The sequence below is a fragment of the Chanos chanos genome, chromosome 4 (assembly GCF_902362185.1).
Source record: "Chanos chanos chromosome 4, fChaCha1.1, whole genome shotgun sequence".
NCBI lineage: Eukaryota > Metazoa > Chordata > Actinopteri > Gonorynchiformes > Chanidae > Chanos > Chanos chanos.
In genome coordinates this window covers 32259081-32283247 of record NC_044498.1, presented here as the reverse complement: position 1 = coordinate 32283247, position 24167 = coordinate 32259081, and the positions used below count along the sequence as shown (strand labels likewise).

The 24167-nt window shown below is 43.2% G+C and overlaps 3 protein-coding genes across 6 annotated transcripts; 2 read left to right on the top strand and 1 right to left on the bottom strand.

Annotated features, from left to right (window-relative positions):
• Positions 1 to 1778: 1778 nt before the first annotated feature.
• nolc1 (nucleolar and coiled-body phosphoprotein 1) lies at positions 1779 to 9380 on the bottom strand. The gene is made up of 15 exons (XM_030772737.1): positions 9270 to 9380; positions 8752 to 8807; positions 8407 to 8561; positions 8103 to 8209; positions 7846 to 7969; positions 7487 to 7608; positions 7133 to 7256; positions 6875 to 7009; positions 6689 to 6763; positions 6247 to 6563; positions 5931 to 6129; positions 4416 to 5635; positions 3337 to 3417; positions 2915 to 2998; positions 1779 to 2687 (listed from the first exon to the last, which is right to left on the bottom strand). Exons 1-15 carry the CDS (start codon positions 9378 to 9380, stop codon positions 2529 to 2531), a joined length of 3069 nt encoding a protein of 1022 aa, XP_030628597.1. The 3' UTR covers positions 1779 to 2528.
• A 276-nt stretch (positions 9381 to 9656) lies between these two features.
• On the top strand, positions 9657 to 10423 carry mrps6 (mitochondrial ribosomal protein S6). Its single transcript, XM_030771731.1, has 2 exons — positions 9657 to 10143; positions 10315 to 10423. Exon 1 carries the CDS (start codon positions 9778 to 9780, stop codon positions 10135 to 10137), a length of 360 nt encoding a protein of 119 aa, XP_030627591.1. The 5' UTR covers positions 9657 to 9777; the 3' UTR covers positions 10138 to 10143; positions 10315 to 10423.
• A 2691-nt stretch (positions 10424 to 13114) lies between these two features.
• On the top strand, positions 13115 to 23892 carry psap (prosaposin). 4 transcript variants are annotated; one of them, XM_030770435.1, is made up of 15 exons: positions 13115 to 13262; positions 17404 to 17537; positions 17627 to 17701; positions 17806 to 17931; positions 18508 to 18702; positions 18884 to 19024; positions 19161 to 19217; positions 19594 to 19599; positions 20230 to 20397; positions 20631 to 20723; positions 21169 to 21352; positions 21566 to 21729; positions 22345 to 22425; positions 22512 to 22619; positions 22811 to 23892. In XM_030770435.1, exons 1-15 carry the CDS (start codon positions 13229 to 13231, stop codon positions 22844 to 22846), a joined length of 1602 nt encoding a protein of 533 aa, XP_030626295.1. In that variant the 5' UTR covers positions 13115 to 13228; the 3' UTR covers positions 22847 to 23892. The 4 variants fall into 4 exon arrangements, with proteins under 4 accessions (XP_030626295.1, XP_030626293.1, XP_030626296.1 ...); XM_030770433.1 differs by having other exon boundaries at positions 18881 to 19024; XM_030770436.1 differs by lacking the exon at positions 19594 to 19599.
• Positions 23893 to 24167: the final 275 nt, after the last annotated feature.

Genomic DNA, 24167 nt, shown 5'->3' with positions numbered 1-24167 from the left:
TCTAACAACTATTTACATGGCATTTACATTGTATTAGGCATTATAAGTAATCTATAGATGATGTATACGAGGGGATGTGCATAGGTTATATGCCAATACTACGCTATTTTATATAAGGGATTTAAGCATCTACGGATTTTGGTATCCGCGTGAAATTCTGGAGCCAATCCCCCGCGGATACGGAGGGCCAACTGTATATACACATATATACTCTCTACATCCCATAAAGAGTACTCAGAGCGCAGCTAAAAGATGCCTTTCTTGCGCGCGCACACACACACAGAGGTTTGTTTTGGCGGTGTGGTGAGTGCCGGAGTAGAGATTAAGCCGAAATGTTGCTCATCTGTATTCCTGCTCCGCTTTGCCTGCCTGCTGCTCTGAAATGGGTCAAGGAGAGGGTAACGGAGCAGAGCTACGGGTAACCAAGACAGGTCAGTGGGAAGCGTTTGATCATTTTTCTCGTTGTTTATTACCCTAACAATCAAAATCAGCCATATGTTACTATCTTTGATCTGAGGAACCCGAACACAGTTCAAAGCAAACGTTTGGACTCTCCATCATCTCCAGGTTTAATTCATGCCTCCCTCTGTAGCAAAGATGTATGGGTTTTTTTTAATTAAACCAGTAACTTTAAAACTTTGGAAAATACCTGGACGTGGCACACAGAACTTCCGTGTTTTTCGTATGTTAAAGTATATTTAATGTTCAGTATTACTGGATAGTGTGTGTGTACTTACAACCACTGCCTAACAACTGCAGGATTTGTCAGCACGCGACAGTAATCATGCATGACGACAGGCCAAAGACACGCTATGAATATGTCCTTCTGGATATAGCCTACTCAAGTCCACTTGGCAGGTCAAGCAACATCTTTAGAAGGCAACGTTGCTACATCAGCTAGTTAAACTGGAGCAATTTAAGATACATCAGCAGTGGAATTCCTTTATTAATACTGCCGAGCAAAATATGAGAGCATTGTTACTAAGTATAGAGGTATAAATGTATAAAGTAATTGAGTAGCCACAGTAAATTAGGAGAGCGTCATATGATAACATCTACATGAAGCGAATATTCCAGCATTCGCACAGCTAGAAACGATTGCGTGGTGATGTAGTTTGTGGTTGAGGCTACGCCAGAAGAAAGGCACTTTCAAGCCGCCAATTAGCATCATGTCTGACTCTTTTCAAGCATGCGGACACATTGTAGCGCGGCATGAGTTTTTCCCTGACTGCAGCATCGTCCAGGTCTTTGCTGATTATTGCAATCGCCAGGGGTTTCTGCAGCCGTGTCTATTCTTAAATAATTTGCACTGCATTGAATGTTGGTTTTGCTAACAGGTGGAATAAAAAACAAGTTGAATAAAATCAGCAGCGAACACACGGTATATCCGTTTCATTAGTATTATCCCTTTGTCGTGACGTAGAATTGATGGGTACACTCCTGAGGTGTGCTTTCTTCCTCCTAGCAGAATTTAGTGTGCTCAGGTGTGGGTCTGCTGTCTCTCCACAAGGGCTCAGAGCGTCGGAGAATCACCCATCAACTTTAATTGGGAGGAAAACCCAGGAGACGTCCCGTGACGCATGAGAGCTCTGAGGCACGAAGGCGAATACACCCCCTCATACACGTAGTGGTAAAATCGAGTCAGAAACACTCCCACTGCTGGTTTAAGATGAATGGATTTTACTTACACTAATAAGAACAGAAAAATATAAAGAAATTGACGCAACGGTTAACAACATAGAAGTTGAGACAGTAAAACGAGAATGACAACTAGAAATTGGCGAGAGAACAAACGGTGACTGAGTCGGTCCATCAGTCAAATTCTGATGGGCGGGGCCAATCTTAACTATATGGCTTCTGACTGGAACATGATACAGTACGTACATTAATCAGGACTGACTATATTTAATTAACGATATTACCAAAGTACAAAAAAAGAAAGAAATGAAACCAGAATTTAGCTGAGAGAACCTTTCACAACATTAACCCCCTGCATGCTTCTCACAAAAACATCAGATGAGATATCAAATGTATAAATCTCAGTTCACACGATATGTTCAAACCAAGAAACCATTCGAATCCATTTCTGGCTTTTTCCACAATGAAAAAAACCATGCAAATACATAACAAAAACAGGGCTCGAGAATAAAAATGTATGCTCATCGTGCCTTTTACATAAAAAGTTATCAAAGTGTTGTCCCATCCAATCACTGATTATCACTGAGCCACTTGAACAATACATTGCTGCCACCTTCTGGCCATTTCATGTACCTACAGATAAGGGGCAGCAGGTGGGGTTAGCTCACAAACAGGAAGAGCACTTGCTAGCAGAGTGAAAAATGTCACTCAGTGCTGATTACAGTGTAATAGTAACTCTCAGCCAGCTAGACACAACTGGTCTCCAAGATGAACTTTTCTATGGTGGTGGTGGGGGGTGGTGGTGTGGGTAGGGGATGGAATTCAGCTCAAGCTGACACTGGGCGAGGACAGAGAGCGAGATGCTGAAATGGAGGGTGTGAGTTCATGTCTCAGTCACTGTCAAACTTTATGGAGTTGACTGTGGTGGAGATGGCGCCTCCTCGGTAGCTACCGCGTTTCTTTTTCGTCTTTTCATGTCGGAAAGACTTTCCCTTTGTGTATCTGAGAACGTCGTTGGCTTTTTCACCCCAGTCTCCCCTGGATCCCCGCTGGGGAAAAAAAAAAAAAAAAGACAGGTATCATCACCATTAGACAAAACAGGATTATTCATCTTTACAACAACACAGAGCATTAGTGAGTAAATAAAGGCCAACCGACCACACTGAGATTTACATTAAACATAGCATTTAAAAAAAACAAACAAAAAAAAAAAAAAACACAAGACACAACTGACTGAAGTTGAAATTTCATCTGACCCTTGACCTCTTTCACTCACCTTTGCATCAAATGAGTTATCAGCTAGCCGGGGATCCACCTCTATCTCCTCATCTCTTATTCTACGGAAAGGAGCAGTGGTCCCCTGTAAAGCACACACACACACACACACACACACACACACACACACACGAGAATGCTTTTAGCCAACAAACGTGCTCAGGAACAACAGAGCAGTAAGTGTGAAAACCAGAGGCAATTCTGCTTCATGACCTAGATACACACTATTGAATAATAATGTAGATGCTAAACAACGTAAACTGATCACAAACTTCAAACACTCTAGTAAACACCTTGATTTGGTTTGCAGTTGGAGAATTCATTAACATGAAAAAAAAAAAAAAAAAACACAAAACACTGGCTTTGCTGCAGCTGAGATGAACAGAGCTGTGCGTCTGAGCCCACAGTGTCTGGGTGTTGTACCTTCTGCTTAGCCTTAGGAAAAGAGTGTGGCGTGGAAGTGACGGGTTTTTTATTCTTGGGCGTTTTTGTCTCCTCTGCTTCCTCGTTCGACGACTCTTCCTCCTCACGCTTCCTCTTTCCGTTTATCCCTTTTTAGTGATGAGAGTGAAAACGGGTACGTTCAGCTGGATGCTAATGCACAGCACAGTGTCTTTCATTTACTCTCACTGTTCTACTGTAAAGAAACCCTTAACACTGTAGAGCAAGGACTAGCTGAGAAGGCTCCTGAGATAAGGTCTAAACCAAACTGTGTCCAAGTCTCCTGTTTGCTTTTACCATGGTTTCATTATCATATGAGCTGTAGTTTCAGAGAAAACATTTCTCATCCAATTACTTTTTTTTTCCCCCCTAAATGTCTGATTCCAGGCTTAGTTGTCATTGTGTTACCATTGTGATGACATACAGCGCTCTCTTGACCTTTTGAAAACACCTTAGTTATAGGTGTTTTTTTCTGTACGTCTGTGAGCTTAAACTACAAATGATAAAAGCTGCTCAAAAAAGTTCGAGAGCAAAGGACAAAAGTTTTTCCAAATATCATCTGAGTATATGTTTTTCAGAGACAGAACTACCGTGCATTGTATTATTGTTATAGTAATGTTGACAATGTTTGAGAACATACTGCTTCTAAACTTAATTTTTCATGCTGACCTTTACTATCGCTAGGTGTGATTACAGAACACTAACACAGTGGTCAGGGCAGTGCTCAGGGTAGGGTTTTCACATCAGAACAGATTCTCGTGGGTGCAAATGAAGTTACTTATAATTTCTAGTCTGGCTGTAAAATTTTTAAATAAACAAACAAACAAACATCATGGATCGTGATGCTAACTAATGACATTGTGATATATTTTGGCCATATCGACCACCTCTAAACACACATGACCTCTTTGCAGGTGGCTAAAATGAGCTAAACATTCAGCAGAACACACTGATTGCAGTTTGAAATTAGTGGGGGAACAAATCAAAAGTTCAGCCTTTCTCTCTAAAACTGATCTATTTAAACCCTGAACATGTTAATAAACTTTAAACCACACTTAAGCATTACCATTAGTTTTGGGAGTTTCCTTCTTCGCCTCATCCTCCTTTTCTTCAGATGAACTGTCTGACGAGCTGCTCTCTGCTTTTGGTGTCGTAGCAGGTGTGGCCTTTTTCACAGGCGGCGTCTTCACTACTGTCTTGGTGGTCTCCTCTTCCTCCTCAGAGCTGTCGTCGCTGGAGGACGAAGACTCCGCTGGTTTTTTGGCCATGGTTTTCTGTGCTGAGGCAGGAGTTGCCGCTTTCCCATTGGTCACCGCAGGCTTGGTGGGCAAAGTCTTAGCTTCGGTCTCTGAGTCAGAGCTGTCTGACGAGTCAGAGCTACTGCTCTCTGCTTTCTTTGCTGCAGCTGACTTAGGAGCAGCAGTGGCGGGCTTGGCTGCAGTTGGCTTTGGAGTAGCTGCTCCCTTTGCTGCCTCCTCCTCCTCCTCACTAGAACTGTCCTCCTCACTGCTGCTGGATGGTGGTGCAGGCTTGCTGGCGGGAGCAGGTGCTTTGGTAGATAACGTGGCAGGAGCTGGGCTCTTAGCTGCACCGGCCGTCAAGGGTTTTTTTACTGGAGGAGTCTCGTCCTCCGAGTCTGAGCTGTCTGAGTCTGAGCTGCTCTCCGCCTGAGCAGACGGCTTAGCAGGAGGCGCGGCCTTGACAGGAGCAGGTTTGGCTGCAGTGGTGGCCGCAGCTTTCTTAGGAGGTTGTTCTTCATCTGAAGAGGAGCTGTCTGAGTCAGAGCTGCTCTCTGCCTGAGCAGTAGGTTTAGTGGGAGGTGTAGCCTTTACAGGAGGAGGTTTGGCCGCAGCTTTCTGAGGGGCTTGCTCCTCCTCATCTGAGGAGCTGTCCGAGTCTGAGCTGCTCTCTGCTTGAGCAGGAGGTTTCATGGGAGGCGCAGCCTTTACAGGAGCAGGTTTAGCTGCAGTTGTGGCTGCAGCTTTCTGAGAAGCTTGCTCCTCCTCATCTGAGGAGCTGTCCGAGTCTGAGCTGCTCTCTGCCTGAGCAGGTGGTTTGGCGGGAGGTGTAGCCTTGACAGGAGCAGGTTTGGCTGCAGCTTTCTGAGGAGGTTGCTCTTCATCTGAAGAGGAGCTGTCTGAGTCAGAACTGCTTGACGCAGCCTTCGCGGCAGGTTTGGCGGCAGCGGCAGGTTTAGAGGTAGTGACGGGCTTGGGGGTAGCTGCCGGTTTTGCAGTGGTGCCTGTTTTAGGAGGTGCTTCATCCTCTGAGCTATCAGACTCTAAAGGGAAGAAATGGACATTAACACAAACTCGTATCACTGTTCTAAAGGAACCAAGGACTATGGTTACTGATGATGGTTATTAGCACAACAAGAATACTGTAATTGATAGAGCAGACTATGCAATTGTGATTAAAAAGCAAACTAAAATGTATATGAAATGGTAATGCAATTCATGCCATTAGCAATGATCAAGAAATGTTCTAACATCTCCTACTCTTCTGCGACACAACATTATATTTGTACATAATTGCAATCCTTCTAAAATAGAGATGTTCACAAATTCACCCCTTACCCGAGCTTGACGAGGAAGCTTTCTTGGCTGGTGCCACCTTTGCAGGAGCTGCCTTGGCTGGAGTAGTCTTTGCCACGGGCTTTGCTCCCTCCTCTTCCTCATCCTCAGAGCTGGAGGACGAAGAGTCCTCCTTTGCGGCAGCAGTGGCAGGTTTTGGAGGAGCTTTAGCTGCTGCTGGCTTGGCAGGTGCTTTCTTGACCTCCACTTCCTCCTCCTCAGAACTGGAGGATGAAGAGTCCTCCTCAGATGACGCAGCCTTTACAGGAACTTTGACAGGAGCTTTAGCGGGAGCTTTGACGGGAGCATTCGCGGGAGCAGCTGCGGCAGACATTGCCTTAGCAGCTGGTTTTTTAGCCTCTTCCTCATCGACATCATCATCATCATCCGAACTAGAAGATGACGAGTCCTCCTTTGCAGGAGTGGCTTTTGCAGGAGCTTTAGCTGGGGTAGCCTTCACAGCTGGTTTCCCCTTTTCCTCCTCTTCCTCATCCTCAGAGCTGGAGGATGAAGAGTCTTCCTCAGCTGGAGCTGTCTTTGCGGGTGTTGCTTTAGCCCTTGGGGTTGCTGTAGCTGGCACAGCCTTTCCTGGCGTCGTCTTGGCAGCTGGTTTCTCCTCTTCATCTGAGCTTGAGTCTATAAAACAGAATATGGATCAAAGTTTCTAGAATAATCTTAAATTGTCCTAATGTGTGCCACAAAACCAATTATGGCATTTCTACTGGAAACGAGAGCAGGATTTGTCATCACTCTGCACATACCTGAGCTGTCAGAACTAGATGAGTCTTTCTTGGCTGCAGGTTTAGGGGTCACAGCCTTGGCAGGAGTTGCTTTGGCTAAGAAAAGGAAAAATAAAAAAGACAAAAAAGTATTTTATTATAACGTGGAAACTGTGAGAATGAGAGTTAGAGTGTGGTACACAGTGATAAAACAGCGGGTAAGATTACCAGGCACTTTCTTTGCCTCTTCATCATCATCATCACTGTCTTCACTGCTGTCAGAGGAGTCTTCGTGATTGGCCGAAGCAGCAGCCGGCAAAGCCACTGGAGTGGCAGGAGGAGGAGGAACAGCATTGTACGGGCCTAAAAAACACACACACACACACACTCATAAGCCAAAGAACAGACTTCTCTTGTTTTTTCATCTCTCACTTATGCACCCTTATCCCCTTTATCCTAATTTACACCAACAGCGTGTGTCTGTACCTTGTTTGGGCTTCTTGCTAGGAGGAGCATCCTCTTCATCTGAGGAGGACTCCTCACTGCTGGACTCAGCAGGAGCTGCAGCCTTGACAGGAGGTGTCTTCACCTGGATTGGAGCTTTGACCACCTTATACAGAGAACAGTAGTGAGAATCAACCAAGGCAGAACAGTGATATAGTAATGCTCCACTACATCTCCTATACTTTGAAATGGAACAGTTACGGCCCCTTTTGAACTAGCAAATGGAAACTATGCATATAAACTTAGTCTGTGGTAGCATTAGTATAGCAAGGGCAGAAGTGCTGTTTGGATCCTGTGTGGGTGCATACTGATCTGATTCAGTGCTGAAAGTGAGACTACCTTAGCTGGAGTTTCATCCTCACTGGAGCTGTCCTCACTGCTGCTGCTGCTCTCCTGCTTCTGCTGGGCTGGGGTTTTAGGAGTGACCCTTGCTTTAGCAGGAGTACTGGCCTTGGCTCCTAGAAGAACCGAGAGGGAAACAAAGCCATATACATTTATGCGCTCTCAAGAACTATTAACACTGTCCAAGCTAACTTTTCCTTTCCAAGCAAACCACAACCTAGACCTTAACAGTAATACAACATTTTAATTCCTGGAAAAAAACTGAGATCCTCAAAACACAGCCTTAAAAAAAAAAAGTAAGTAGCATTTGGGGAAAATGAAGAGCGGCAGTAGTTGTGTGGATATTCACTCACCTGTAGCTGGAGTCTTGGCTGGGGCTTCATCCTCAGAGTCAGACTCCTCACTGCTGGAACTCGTGTCTTTCTTCCGTTCTGCTGCTGGAGGAGCCTTCGCCGCGGGTTTTGGTGTTGCAGGTTTCTTACCAACAGAGGATAGTTACATTTAAAAATACAGAACAAGATCTAAACTGCCTTCAAGAGAAAAAGCAAACAAACAAACAAAAAAAAACGGGAATGGACATAGATCTGTGGTACGACATCTCCCTCCTCACCTTCGCAGGGGTTTTAGTCTCAGTCTCATCCTCAGAGTCACTGGAGTCCTCACTGCTGCTTGACTTGGCTTTCCCAGCCACTGGCTTCTTGGCTGGAGGTGCAGCTACTTTTACTACGCGAGAAACATATCCATCATTTTCTCAGCTAAAATTCTGCTTCACTCATTTACACAATGTTGCACTTTGTGTAAATAATTCTATACTGAGTAATCAAAGCTATTTAATCACAAATGTCAGATTGCAAATGGATCGCTTTAAAGATTGTGGAATGGGGAAAGAAGCAGGGCTTGTCCTCAAGGCCTACCTGCAGGAGCTGCCTTTGCAGGAGGAGCATCTTCGTCACTGCTAGACTCCTCACTGCTGGAGCTCTCTTCATCTTTCTTGGCTTTCTTGGCAGGTGTACCACCAGTTGCTTCAGAGTCACTGGTTACTGCTTTACGTTTTTTGGAGTCTGGAGATCTGAAGCAGGCAGAGGACATCAGGCAATGAAGCTCCAAACTACTGATTCTATCTGCAGCATAAAGCTGTTTCGGTAAGAGAACTTATGGTCCCCACGACGAAAGATATACATGTACAGCTATGCCACAATCATCATCTTCTCGAGTAATCATAGATGTGTAAATTAATGTATGTAAAGGGATGTACATACTTCACCCAGAAACTGAAGATGTCAAGAAGGGTTTCTTCGTTTTCGTCCTGGGGTTTCTGGGTAAAACAGAATAGCGTTACTTGGCGAACTTTACATTATTCTCATATGACTTAGTATTCCTAAACCTGTATCCTTAAAATTGAACACTGGATCTTCACAGGCTTGTTAACAACGAACAATTAAGTAACGACGCAAAGATGGCTGAAACTACAGGTAAAAGCTGTGTTAGACTGTAGGTCAGCTTAAAGTTTTAGCCGTCAAAAAAATAACCATTTAGGGCAAGACTGTTAACGCTGAAAATGTTAGCGTAAAGTAAAATGCAATTTATATTTATAACAAAAAAGGACACTTAAAACAGATTCGAACTCTTCTTCCATGTAAAACACGTGTTCGACAGACCTGCATACGACCGCCCCGTGTTTTCCACGCCAGTTTCTACACACTGGTGACAGCAAATTTTAGGATAAGCAAACGGCCTTTTAACAGACCGTTTTGACAGTAAAGTCAAGTGCACTTACCACTTTAGCCTGCTTTATGAATTCCTTTGCGGCTTTAGTAAACTTGTTTTCTAAGAGAAATGAGTATACACGTTGGTAAAGATCGCTGGGAACCGCACCAGACTCCGCCATCTTCGGAGCGCTACTGTGGAAGAAAAGGCGATTGGCTTTTTCAACACCACGTGTTTGCGTATATGACATGCGCCATTCGGCCTTTTTTATTACTGTTATTTTTAACACGAATATAATTTTTATAATTGAGTAAATGTATTGTACTACAATTATTTTTGATAGGAAACATATTTTGTTCATATATTGTATACATGTCATGTAATGAGTAAGAGTAATTTGTTGTTTGAAACGGTGTCTAGCTTACGTAATCATCACGCTGCCTTTCTTTCCATTGCGAAACTGTCATGGCGGCGTCCATAAGTCTCTCCTGGACATAGCGTCGATGTCTACGAAGGAAAGCTATTAATTGTGTATTAACCCCCTCTCGTCGATGCATGCATACTTCTGAGATTCTAAAATGCCGAGATACGAGCTTTCTCTCATTGTAAAAGCCATGCAGAGGCCGGAAACTGCTGCTGTTATTCGGCGCACGGTTGAGACCTTGATGGAGCGTGGCGCTGTGGTTCGTGCTCTTGAAAACCTTGGAGAGAGGAGGCTACCGTATAACATTTCCAAACACAACTTGCGCCACAGTCATGGTGCTTACTTTTTAATTGACTTTCATGCTGCACCAAGTATTGTCGGCAGACTGCTCGATCACCTTGAACGAGATGTGGATGTTCTGCGCCCTACAGTTTTAAGGAAAGAGGAAAGGGAATCTTCAAATGCGCCGTGCTGTGGTCCGGCGCCTCCAAAAGCTAAAGAGGTCTCTCCTTAGTATATGGTCAGTGGCTGTCAGTGCAACGGAAATTCAATGTTCATTTGAATCCCCAAACTAGCTTACCGTTTCACACTAGCCTACCGTTTGAAGTCTCAGTGTGTTAACTGGGAGAAAAGTTGACCAGTGTAAAATACGCGATTTAACCTGTGTTCTCTTCCTCTTCTTTTTCTCCAGGACGGCAGTCTGAAGACCTCTTTGCTACGATGTCAGCGCTTACTGTATTGTATCGAAACATGTTAAACTTTCTGTTGAATAATAAATTTCATTTGTGTATGCTTTGAAATAATTTCTTTACTTGAGCCACCGAAGTTTAATAGTTGTGTATCATTAAACTTTGGCAATACTTCCAGTGTTTGTTTGGTTAATGAAAAGATACGGAAAAATAAGGAGAGCTCTAAGTGTTTTACTCTGACTTCATTGGTGTACATTGCTGTCTAAGTGGGAAAAAAGTTAGTTCTGATATGTGCATTCCCTGGAGTATGTGAACTGCGCTCATCAGAATGTCTCCTGTTTGCTGACTGGGAGCTTGATAAAAGAATACATCTGCCCTTTTACCTGCCAACACAGATAAAACCACACAGGTTTCAGATATGTTTATATTTAGCTCACTCTGCTGTCACAGCCTTGCACTGCCATTTAACATGTCACCCACAGGAGATAAAATCCAGCATTACTGTGGCAGCAGCTGCTCCAGCCAGACACATAACCCATATATACAGGTGACTGAGCATGCATAATAACAATGGGGGTTCCTTGACAAAAACTGTTAAACTGTCTTGTATCTTGTTTCTGTTCAGTCTCCAACGCCGCCTTAAATATACTGGGCCACAGGCTGTGTGAGTAAGAGCAAAATGGTAGCAATGTCACCATACCCAGTTTATGTAAACAAAAACCTGAATAAAGAAGTGGAATTCCACAACGTAGTATCTGCTAAAATTTAATAACCCATACTGTTTACACCATTTTTTGGTTAAACTGAATTTTGCTTTTTCTCCCATTTTCTCTTTTCTCCACTTCACACTGCTAATGACACTCAAAGTATTCCTGATGGTGACGACTAAATGAGAACAAGGTCTCAGGTTTGCTATGAGGGTTTGTAACTTAATAATGACAACACCGAGTTTATTGCAAGCATATGATTACAGTATTTTTTTCATATAATAAATGGTATCTAGTGCTCTGTCCTTCTGGTTTATGGTAAAATTATTTCTCTGAATACTGAATGTGGTGATCTAGGCACATAGCTAGAGGAAGTTAACCTCGTGGCATATCTCTGTACTCTCTGATGAATACTATTCAATTATTGCTTTCTACTTGAGCAGTAATGAGTCGTTCTGAATCATTTCCAGGCTCAGTATTCAGAGTGCTGGACTATTAATAGAGTCTCAGAGGTTTACTGAGTTTGGAGCCAGATTGGTTATGTTATTGCAACTAATAAATCATGGGTGGATTACTCACCCTTATGTATGTAAAGAAAAGTAACTTCATTAGCATGACAGCTGCTCGTGACAGGCTTGTTAATGTTTGAAGTTTTTGCTCTACAGTGGAGCTAGATTAGAATAGTGTGTAAGATGATGTTGCCAAGGCAAACTGTTCCACCTAAGTGACTGTGCAGTACTTTTTGACTTTTTTTCACTCACTTCCGTCCCTTATCATTTGCTCAAAAATGCCTCCGCATTGCTTTTCTGTCTTCACCTGGATTGACTGCCCTCCATCAGAAATCCTCACAGCTATTTTAATCAATCCCATCAGGCAGAAAAATGGCAGATCATTCTGCATCAATCTGTAAAAAGTCTCAGAAACAAGTGGTTTAACCAGCTGGACCAGATAGGTCCATTTATGGACCTAAAATGTGATATTAATAATGTATGACTTCAGAACATATCTTTGGCCAAGACTTTCCTACATCCTACTGTTTGTATAAGGACTCATGTATATGGAATTTGTGTAGAGCAAGAGAAAGCAAATTCAGTGTTCTGCCTTATTTATATGTCCTATGTATTAAAACTAAATCTTTTAATCAAATCTACTGAACCGAAAGTCATTCCATACAATGACTCACTTCAACGAAGCCTTGTTCTGTTTCTAAGGCCTTAATTAGTGAAAAGATTTGATGATCAATTCTGGTGGCGGTGGGATTACTGGAGATTTGATACGTCGAATAAGTCACCTCCTGAATATGGTATATAAATGCTGCCTGTAATCTATTAATTGTATATTTTATAAATTAAACGTATTCTAAGTATAAACCGACTTCGCATTTGAATTATATTACAGTGTGGATCAGTTTCACTTCTGTTACATTTTTACTCCATGACAAGTATTGGTGTGTTCTGTCTGTTGTACTAATTTGTGTCATTGTGACAGTTAAGCAATATATACTCAATGTCGGACACCAACGCTGTCTTTGGACTTCTAACAAAAATCGTCAATCATTTTACTTCCCTTATTTGACGCGAATCACTTCGCCTTCTCCGCTAGACACAGTGATCCAAGAAAACATGTCTCTTTTGTGTGTTAACGTATAACCGACAAGCACCAATCAAACACGCTTTCAAACTAATTGCATTAACTCGATATGAAATTTGGGTGGGAGGGGGGCGTCACATAATATGAACAGGAAGTAAGTGACCAGTGAGGCACAAATACATTGCCATTACCTTTTTGCTATTGATTGAAAAGTTATTGTTATCCAATAAATATACGTTGCTGACAATGTTCAAACAGATCCAAAAACAAATATTTATAGATCGATTTGCAAGGGACAACTAAAAACAAAATAATTCATTATTCTTTTGCGATATAACTGGGTTTTGTTTTCAGTAATTGCCGCTCAAGTTAATTCATTGACTGGCACTGAGAAAAAATAAAAACGTCATAAAAAAAAATGGACCTAGCCTACATGATCGTTCGTGGGACACGCCCCAGCAGCAGTCACATGTCAAGCAGTCACCTGACAATTATCATATAAACACCAGATAATTTCAATTCCGCAGTGCAGCAACCAGTACTTATAATACGGCGGAGGGAAGGACGAATTAGAAGACAAAGAAATAGAAAAATTAGAACACATCGCGGCAGCGAAGTCATGTTGCTTCTCACACTTCTCTTCGTCTCCACTGGTAACATACTTACTCGCTACTGAAATTAATTTAACGCATAGAAACTCAAATGGTCGCTAATCTTGCCACACCAGGCGACGTAGCCTCAATTTTTAGTTTGCTAGCGATATTAACCGACTCAGTGGCGTCGATGCTGTTTGTTAAACAAGTGCGGCCATTATTGTCGACACTACTTAAATGAGGCGATAATCGACATTAACGCGTTAGAACCTACTTGGGCCCTACACAGTCGTTGTTTGTTTGTTGAAAAAACAGAGGCAGTATGGCTAATCTAGAATAGTTGCCTAGCATGACATCAGCAGGACAGCTAAAGGTGGTTCAGTCTTCCGTGGGTTGAAAATTTGTAATGCGTCAAGTGTTATTCTGGGGTAATTTATCATTAGTAATGGAACATTTTTAATTTAATTAGGCTAGTCATCATAGCTAAACCAGCTAGCACGCTACCTGAGGCTCTCATGAACCCATTGCTAGCTGTTGTTAACCTAGCTGAGTTACTTGTTGGAACTAAGCTGTTGGCTAGCCTAGATGACCTAATTTGTATACACCAAAGCAGCTGGCCCCACCATGATAACCACAGTTACCAGGCTGGTTGATTTTGTGATGCAGATAAAAATCGGTGATGATTCATTATCACGAGTGTCGCAGCGTACGCGTATTGTCATCCGACCACTGCTGTAGCGGCCTTAGTTCGTCATGTTTTGTACTTGGTAATCAGGTCATAGTGTTGCACTCTTTGTGAACTGAATATGCTATCGTCTAATACGATTTGAGTTTTCTGCCTCTGCAATTTAGATTTAGTTTTAGTATTCTCAAGTATGCTAGATTCATGTCGATTAATAATGTCCCGCACAATGAAAGTTTTCTCTCTCTGTATTGTCAAGTGTTCTTGGTGCGCCCTGACGGCCACGCTCTCATGATTCGGTTTCCAGTGTTTATGTAACCCACCTTGTTATGTATTGGGACGTTTTCTTCTGTTGGCAACTGTGAAAAGTCTCAGCAGGAATTTCACTTTAGATATCTTATCCTCCTACACAGCGACATTCTGCTTCAGCACACAAACCTCTGATAGCGAAGTATGTGTGATAGTGATGGAATTGGCTTTTCCCCGTTGCGTCTGCACAGATGGTTCTATCCACCCCACAGTATGTAATTTTAGAGTGTTTTTTTTCCTTTCGGTGGGCTCGTTAAGTGAGTAGAAATCCATCTTATAAAGGTGTGTGTGTGTGTGTGTGTGTAACTCCTCTGCTCAAATGTTTTTGTTTTTTTGTACACATGTTGTCTGTTGGTCCTGTTTGGTCTGTGACATTTTGCCCTAATTCCAGATAAAAATTCCCACTGTTGAAGTTAGCAAGCTATTCACACTTCAGCCAAGAGTACTTGAGTGTCCAAGACAGTTCTGAGGCTTTTAATGTCCTCCTTCCTTTTTTTGTAATAGTTTGTGTTGAATTGTGTGACTTAGTGAAAAAGTTAGGACATCTTCTTTCTGTTCCCCTTCCTCTTTTCACTTCACCTTTGAATCTGTACAGAGGGTGGTCCCATTGTCACCAAAACCTTAAAGACACAGGCCCTGTTCTGTGGGAGTTCCTCTTTTTTATGTGTCTAAGTGGTGTGATGAGTCTTGACAGTGCAGTGGTGGATTATGTGTGCTTTTGTTCTGCAAAGCTCTTTTTGCTCTTTTTTTTTTTTTTTTTTTTTTTTTTTTTGTGGTTTGTCATGTGGGTTACCCTAGACAAATCAGAGCCAGCTACTGAGCTTAATTTTTCAAAAGGCCTCTGCCCACATACTACTTCCTAATAAAAAGACCATTTATGAAAAGTAACACTCTACAGCACTGAGGGTGTTTAGAGATCTTTGTGAGGCTATGCATATTGCCCAGCTGTCATGAAGTCAGTTAATTTGATTTTGTGAGAGATATGAACTGTGACACAAAATGGCGCAACCTCCCAGGCTTACTCTTAAGCTGATGTTTTTTTTTTTCTAGTTCAGATTAAACTAAGTGAGAATTTCATGGAAAGACAATTTAACCTGAAAAGTTTTGCCAGAATAGGACCTATGCATTAAAGAGACTCTCTGGACAAGTAGGACACCACCCCCCCCCCCCCCCCCCCCCCCCCCAGACTCAACACTGAAGTGGAGGAGGAGCTTGTCCTTTATATTTGAATGAACCAAAAGGACATGACGAGCACATAACTTGTTAAACTCATTCTAGGACTTTGGGATCACTTAAATACAAACAGATTTCAAGAAGACAAATTGTAGTGATGCATTCAGCTCAGCCAGGAATCAACACAAATGCTGTTGGCAGCGCTCATGAGTTTGGAAGCTAACGGGAGTTGGACAGTCCCGTCTAGGGTGGCAGATTAGTGGTGGATGGTGTGAATTTCCATGTGAGTGTCTTTCCAGAAAAGTCCTCTGCTTTCTGGAGAAAAGAAGCAGGCAGTGACTCCATATGTAGCAGAAGAGACAGGTGGTTGTCCAGTGTGGGTGTTGTGTGAACGGTAGAGAACAGAAATAAGAGAGGACTGGACTTGACTAAATTGGGAGAGAAGGTGATCGAAAGGAGTAAAAATGGAGACAATTTGGCCAGGGAAGAGAAATCAATCACAAAAGTAGCTGCCCCACTTTGCAGTAATCAGCATAAACAGAAACGTTAGTGGTCTGTTCTTGTTTTAGTGTTAATCATTGTCAGTCACATTGATCTCTGGGCTTGTGACCTGCTTTTACACTGCTCAGAGTCAGCTTTTTTTTTTTTTTTTTTACACTGTTCAGAGTTAACTATTTTATTGAGCTCTCTGTGACCTGTGTTTCGCCACATGAAGGTGAGAGTTCATTGGTCAGCCAGACTGGCTGTAATCAAACAGCAGGATGTAGCGTGACCAAAGAGGTAGTCCTTTGTCCTTATTGGTAAGCAATCCTAATGAGCTGACTCTGTTGTCATGGTGACGAACTGCCAATTCCATATTCATCATCAAGTCATGTGATTATCATAGTCTGTCGTGATGCTGACTTGATACTGGATTGTATTGCTAATTATGGCTTCTCCTGACTTTGCTGCTGAGTGTTGAATTGTCCATTTTTGAGGATCTGCTGTTTCAGTGTGCGTTAACTTCTGCTTTTTTTCGTATTGCATGTGTAAAATCAACAGTGGGTAACTCAGGATTTCCAGCTGTTTAGACTAGAGGGCGTGAGAGGAACAGGGGAAGAGGATTGCTCAAGAGCAGTTTTCTTAGTTTGTCTTGTCACAGATCTCATACATTCTGTGAAATGTTTTTCATAGGACGTGCCTGTGACCAGACCAGACTGACTTTAGCATTTCAGCGTTTTCTGTGTTATCGTGCTGGTGTTTTCTGAGTGGCTGATTTAGCCCCCTGACTCTTAACCATTAACGCAAGGGGGTGATGTGCGCGCGCACACACAAAAAAAAATCACTTGCAGTTTCATGTGATCAGTTAGTGTGGTCAGGTATCATTTGACTGGACTCCTTTCAGTTCCCCATTGCTGCACAGACTCGTCCACTCCCAGCTAAAATGACTTGTCTTTTTTTTTCTGGTACTTTCCATATTTTGGTTTGACAGTTTCAGATTTCAGTGACAAGGGTTTTATTCCATATCATTTCCCTCTACACTGTGGTCCGATATGTCTTGTCTTTTAAACATTCAAATGAGGAGCAGGTTTTGTAACTGCCCTTTTTAGATTTGTGTTTTTTTTTTTAAATAATAAATTAGTCACCCATACAGGCCTCAGGCTTTGCCTGTGTACCAGAGAAGAAAGTGTGTACGCCTGCTAATTGGTGCCTGATCAGTAGGTCCGGGCAAAGCTGTAGCTGTTTGCTTTAAATCGGATTGAGTATGCAAGCTGACAGGATTTCACTTGTTTTTGGTTGCTTGTTATTGAGCTTTTTTGAAATAGGGAAAAAAAAAAATGTTGTGTCCCTCACCAAATTGATCTCTTGCCTGAGGCCTGGACCTGAAGAGAGGAACACAGTCCTGTTTGGTCACCTCTAAAAAGAAACTATGTTCAGTCAGCATCATACACTTTAGTGTTACAGCGTTACTAACACTAATGGCCATGTGTCACAGTGTGAAGAAAACAAAGTGTAAATACTCACTCTGTCTGTTTTTCTCTCTTCTCTTTTTCTTAGCTGTGGCCAGCCCTCTGCTGGGTACTGAGCAGTGTGCCCGTGGCCCCCCCTACTGGTGCCAGAATGTCAAAACAGCCTCCATCTGTAATGCCGTCACTCACTGCCAGCAGGCTGTGTGGAATAAGCCTCAGATGGTCAGTGTGACTACAGTACAGTGTTATGGTCCATATTTATTATATATTTGTCTGTGGAAGCGTTTCATATTTGTATCTTTTCCTTGTAGAAATCAGTGCCATGTGATCTGTGTAAAGAGGTGTTGATTGTGGTAGACCAGCTGCTGAAGGACAATGCCACTGAGGTCAGTCAATCTGTCTGTCTTTACTCTGAACACACTTCTGTTTTTCTACCTCCGTGTGGCTGGCTGTGAGACTGCATGGCTGACTCAGCAGTGTTTGTGTACAGGCTGAAATCCTGACCTACCTGGAGAAAACGTGCCAGCTGATTCCTGATGAGGGCTTGGCTTCCCAGTGTAAGGAGATCGTGGACAGCTACTACCCCGTCCTTATGGGCATCATTAAAGGAGAGCTGGTGAGTAGAACTGCTCTGAGAACAGCAGTCTGTCTCAGGACACCAAACCTCTTCTGCTCTGAAACAGTTGTACCCAATGATTAATGCACACAGTGTTCTGATCATCTCTCCTGTTATCCCATTAAGTTTTTCTGTGTATTCGGTTCTCTAATTAAATGTTAGTTACACTTCATTGTAATTACTGAAGCTTTGATATAACAGAGGAAGTGATAACTGCTACTTTTTAAATGGTTGGTGTTGGGAGTCATACAGTTGAAATTTTAAGGTGAAGAGTGCGGTTGTGAAAAGCGTGTAGTGTTGTGGTTGGAATCAGAGAGGTAGTTGAATCAATGGGTGGTATTGAGGCCAAGGCCAAGTGAGGGAGGGTGCCTATTTTAACAGACCGCCCTTTGTTTGGCCTGCATTACATCCTACGTAATGAGAACACCAACTGTTTATCCCTCTTGTCAACAACAACAACAAAAAAAAAATCCATAATGGCATGCCAGATTGTAAAGTAGATCAGCGTATTTTGCTTTCGGTGTATGTGGACAGACTCTGACCTGGCCTGCTTCTCTCTCTCTCTCTCTCTGACAGGAGAACCCAGATGTGGTGTGTGGGGCTATGGGCCTGTGTGAATCCCAGCAGGCAGCTCTAGCCAGACTCCAGCTCATGTCCAATGAGATCCCCCAGGTGGACCTGACGGAGAGAGTGGCCCCCTTCCTCTTAAACGTCCCCCAGCTTCTGTACCCCCAGGGGCCTGTCAAACAGGAGGAGCCTCCCAAGAAAGAGGTAAAGCTGCATAAGGCTAGGGTTTATAAAGACTTGTTTTTCATGAGGCTCTGTTAGGCGTGTTCAAGATGACTTGTCGTAGTTATTTTGCCTAGGGACAGAGTGTGAGGTTTGTTTCTCAGAGCAGATCTGTTACAGTCTCCTTGTGTTGAGATGTGAGTTGTTTGTCGTCCTGCAGGAGAACGTTGACGTGTGCGCGGACTGTGTGAAGTTCCTCAGCGACATCCAGGAGGAGGCCAAGAGCAATGCCAGTTTTGTCAACAGCCTTATCGCAGAGATTGAGAAGCAGTGTGACCTGCTGGGCCCTGGCATGGCTGACATAGTATGAACACCGGGCAAATGCCAGTGACCGCTTTCAAGCCCCCCTCTCAACCCTGGCACTTAGCTTTATCTGGTTCAGTATTGGTTTGGTGCTCAGTGTCCCATATTAAAGTTCTGCCTCTTTGTTTCTCCCACAGTGTAAACAGTATGTGAGCCAGTACGCTCCTCTTGTCGTGCAGCAGCTCATGTCTATGGTGAGTTATTATGGAAGGAGTGGTGTGTGTGTTTCTTTTCTCAATGCAAGGACAAAGACATTTTGGTTAGGTGGATCTTTTCAGTTTGGAATTGGGTTGATTTTAGTTTATTTACACTTTGACAACAGGTGTTTGTGTAGTATGCCTGCCAAATACACTCTCACACACACCCCTCGGTGCTGTTTTACCTCCTCAGCACAGGCCATGCTCAGTCTTACATGGTCACTCTGCCTGTCTGCTGTTCTCATTCATGTTCCTAATAATGTGTATCTTTTTTTTTTTTGTTGTTTTTTGTTTTTTTTCGATTCTCTTCCTCTCATTTGCTGCCTTGCTTCTGTCTCCATTTCTCTCCCTCTGGTTGTGCTCTGGTCCACAGGAGCAGGTAGGAGCCTTTATGTTTGGCCTATAGTGTCCGCCTTAGCTTTTGCTCTCTGTCCTCTCTCTGTCTGTTTAATCACCTGTTCTGCCTCTTTGCTTTGGTTTGGATGACTTTTTCTTTTTTAACCCTCTAACTTGTTCTGTCATGTAGAATTTAGTGACTCACCTCAATTTATCACTTATGGGAATATTTACACTTGTAATGTCGAGTTAACATTAGGAGCCCATGGTATGGCATCCAGACAAGTCTGCATGTGCTTTGCCAAGTGGAACATGTGTCTCACACTTTGACTGGGCTCTGAGGCTGCTCCTTAAAGAGGCCTCAGACATAAAACCTGTTTTGCCACCTCCCCTGTAGGCCCCTGGGAGTGTTTGAACCCCTTTGAATGCCTTGGTCCTGTAAGACTGACTGTGGGATTTAAACATGGTGTTCTAAGCATGATGACTTGCATAGATTTGTCTAACAGAAGAATGGTGTGACTGAAGAAGTTCCCCAACCAGGGTCTGAGGACTCCCTCTTCAAAGTGCATGGCTTACAGTGTCCATACAGGGGCTTATGAGGGTGTGTTTGGATTTTGGTCTGGGGTAGCTGCTAACATGTTGCTTTTTTAAAAACAAATTCCTCTCCCTTCAGCAACCCAAAGACATCTGTGAACGCGCTGGGTTCTGTTCCGGGGTTGATCGGGTGGTTCCCATGGTGGACCTGGTGGCTGCCAAGTCTGCCCCTGCTGATGCCATCCCTGCTGTTAAAATGTTCCCCGCCACCAAAGTGGAGAAGGCCACCGTCGGCAAGCCCGCCAAAGTATGTCCACCTCCACGCGGCTCAAACTACACCCATTTGTTTAACTCTGCAGTGAACTTCGCCCTAACGCAGTTGCTGCACCTAATATTACCCTAATGTGAGGACAGTTCTGACAGCAAACAAAGTTAGGACATTAACATGTAGGTGACATGTAGGCATAACAGAATACAGAATTGTTATAAATCTGTGTTTAATCTGTGTGTGTGTGTGTGTGTACGTGTGTGTGCGCGCAGACACTGGTGCGTGCCCGTGACTCCCCCCAGTGTACCATCTGTGAGTTTGTGATGAAGGAGGTGGATGACCTGTTGGAGGAGGAGAGGTCTGAGGTATGACATTCCACTGTTTCAGGAATCATTCAGAACACGTCAGTCATGCTGGTAGAGGACGGTTTGATTTGACTGCTTTGGCAGGCTGTGATCACATGAGTAGTCTTGCGTCCAAGTCCGTGTCATTGGATGCAGAGAGAGACGGGAGACAAACAGTGTTTACAATGCGGGACAGTTATCTCAAAATTCCTGTGTTCCCAGAAATCATTTGAGTGATCATCTTTCACTGTTTGTCCCTTCTCCATGTCTAGGGACCAGTATTTGCACTTTTTGATGTAGTGTGAATCTGTGTGACTCTGCCATCTTGTAGGTTGTTAGGACTAGAAATGGGAAGTCCTTAGTTCTATGCGTGTAGTATTGTGTAGTGTTTTCAGACTGGGTTAAATAAATGTCGGTGATATACTGCCCCCTGGTGGTGTCTTATTAACACTGTTGTGTGTTGTAGGAGAAGGTGCTGCAGGCTGTGGAGAAGGTGTGCTCTCTGCTGCCCTCAACAGTCAGAGCTCAGTGCAAGGACCTGATTGAGACCTACGGCCAGGCCATCATTGACCTGCTGGTACAGGAAGCCGACCCCAAGACTGTCTGCACCGTTCTGGGACTGTGCAAAGAAGCCAGCCGCGCCTTTGTCTGTAAGTTCACAGAATTCCCTTTGAGTAGGTTCTGAATCCATTTTCTGATTTTTAGACCTCCAGCTTTCAAAAAGGACCCAGAGGGACTTTTGTTAAAGACATTTTGATAGTTTTTTGGTCAAAGGGACAGGTGAACGCCCTTGCGTTTGATTTTTTTTTTTTTTTTTGAGGCAATGTCTTATCTCTCCTACCCCGTGGCTCTGTGCGTTCCAGCGGTGATGGACAAGGCTGAGTTTGAGGCCGGTGGTTTCTGTGATGTTTGTAAGATGGCAGTGCGCTATGTTGACGGGATCCTGCAGCAGAACGCCACCGAGGCAGAGATCGAAGAGGCTGTGAAGAAGGTCTGCAACTTCCTGCCCGAGGCCTACAGGAGCGAGGTAGGTGTTGACATGGGAGTGAGATGGGCTGCAGGAGTGTCAGCTGTGTTTAGCAAAGAGGAGACTAACCATTAACCTGACGCCACTGTTCTCCAAACATTTGTTTTCCAGTCACGTGACCTGGTATTTAGTCATGAGCTCATTGTAAGGAATGCTGTAATTTACACATGTAAAGCAGGTGAAGCTGTAGAATGCCAGAACCCTCTCCAGTCTGCCATGGTGGTTGCTCTGTCAGTGTGTCTACTCCCCGACTGGCCTGATTACACGGGATGCTATAACCATCTAATAAATCACTCCATTCATCCACACTACATTATACAGACAGCAGAGAAGGCTATTTCATAGTTATTAAACATTTTCAAGACTTCTTGTTTTGTTACCAAGCAACCACTGACAGCCAATCAAATCTGTTCTATGTTTGAAATGAGCTATTAGCAAACAGTCATTTGTTTGACGCTGTACAAATGATGTTAATCATTTAGGGTATTAATCAGCATCCATGGGTGGGATGGGCCTTTTTGTTTAAGTGTAGTTGGCTTGTCACCGGCTGCCTGTATAACAGTTCTGATCTTTGGAGCAGTCTTGTCATGTAGTCTTGGTGTGTTGTCTGTGCAGTGTGACCAGCTGGTGGAACAGTATGAGCCTCTGCTCATTCAGCTCCTGCTTCAGACCCTGGACCCAGACTTTGTCTGCATGGTGAGTTCTCACACACCACACCTTTTTTCTGCAGAGAGGTGCTGACTGTTGGGTGTGTCTGACCTGCGTGTGTGTGTGTGTTACAGAAGCTGGGAGCGTGTCCTGAGGCTGTTCGCAGGCTGCTGGGGACAGAGAAATGCAGCTGGGGACCAGGCTTCTGGTGTAAGAACATGGACACTGCACTGAGCTGTAATGTAAGTCTCAAAATAAATGACCAACTCCAATATCACGCCGCACACTGACCAACAGGCCAACTGTGGGGTTATGATGGAACAATAAGATGGCAGTTCTGTAGAGAAACATGGTTTATGTAGCATGTTTGAGTAGTTGATGTGATGTGAAGCTCTTGCATTGACCTCTGTTTTTGTTTTGTTTCGTGTCTCAGGCGGTGGAGCACTGCAAACGTCACGTGTGGAGCTAAATAGGGGCAGGCGGGCAGACCAGTACAATCTCACCCAAGGAAACTAAAGGAGAACTACTGCAGCGCTGCTTTCTTTTAAAACAAACAAACAAAATCAATCCTCTTTTATTTTAATGATAAAATTAGATTTGAATCGACAATGTTTGATGTAAATTAGGAATGTGTTTCGATCCGAAGAACAAAAGGAGTATAGCGGTCTCATTGTGAAAAGGTTTGTGAGGGTGTAGAAGTTTTAGGCCAGGGATAACTGACTAATGATATACATTAGAATGGGAAAAACGTCTACAAACTGGAACTGATAAAGGCAATGTTAGTGTTTTTCAACTTTTACTGCAGGTGTGTGGTCTCTTGGCTCATGGCTTCATTAGATACTGTATTATGTTGTATTCAGGCGATACTTTGGGATGATGAGGGAAGGGAGAGACAGGAGGGAAGTAGTTAGTGCCTTGATTTGATTGGTTGGGGGTTGGGGGGTGTGTGACCTGTGAAGTTTGAGCAGAGTGAGACCAAGATGGTTTTATTGGAATCTTTAATTAGCCCTGCCCCCTCTCTATGAATGCAAATGGAGGAAATTGCCTGGCCAGTGACTTTGATCTGGGAAAGATTTTCTGTTTTTAAATGATGTTGTGATTCTAATACACATAGATCTTGATATTCTGTTGTCAGATTTGTATTTGTGTAAAACTTTTTTTTTTTTTAGCTCAAGAGGAAGGTTGTACATGTGCGTGTGTGTTTGATCTTTGACACTGTTCAGTGTTTGTCTCTCACTCTGCTGACTCAGCTTACACAGCTCTCTAATCAACATGTCTTTAATGGAGCTCCACTTTGCCATGGTAGATCTCTCTGTCCAGGCTGAGCTGTTTGTTTGCAATCTGTACATTTTTTTAAAAAACAGAATTAAAATGAATCCAGACCCACAAATGTGCTTGTTTTATTGTTCCTGCACTGGGGCTTCACCTCTGTTTGATTTACTGTGGGTACTGCATACTGTAATTTTTTCACCCTTGTTTCCCTTTGATCAAATAAAGAAATGCTTCTCTCTCTAATTCTAGAAATCTTCTATTTACACCATCTTTACTCGTAGGTTAGGTTCGCTCGTTATTTGCCGAACTATTTAACCTGTCGGAGAATGTCATCTGCACAAGTTCTATAATGGTAATATTGTCTTAGATCTGGACGTTGCTAGGTTACATTAACGCAAGTATAACGAAGGGATGTAAAATCACAGTTCTGGGTCGCTCACACCAAATAACGAAATAAACGACAATTAAAGCAGATAAAGTATTCATTCGTGTTCAGTAGTGATTCATTAGTGTTATAG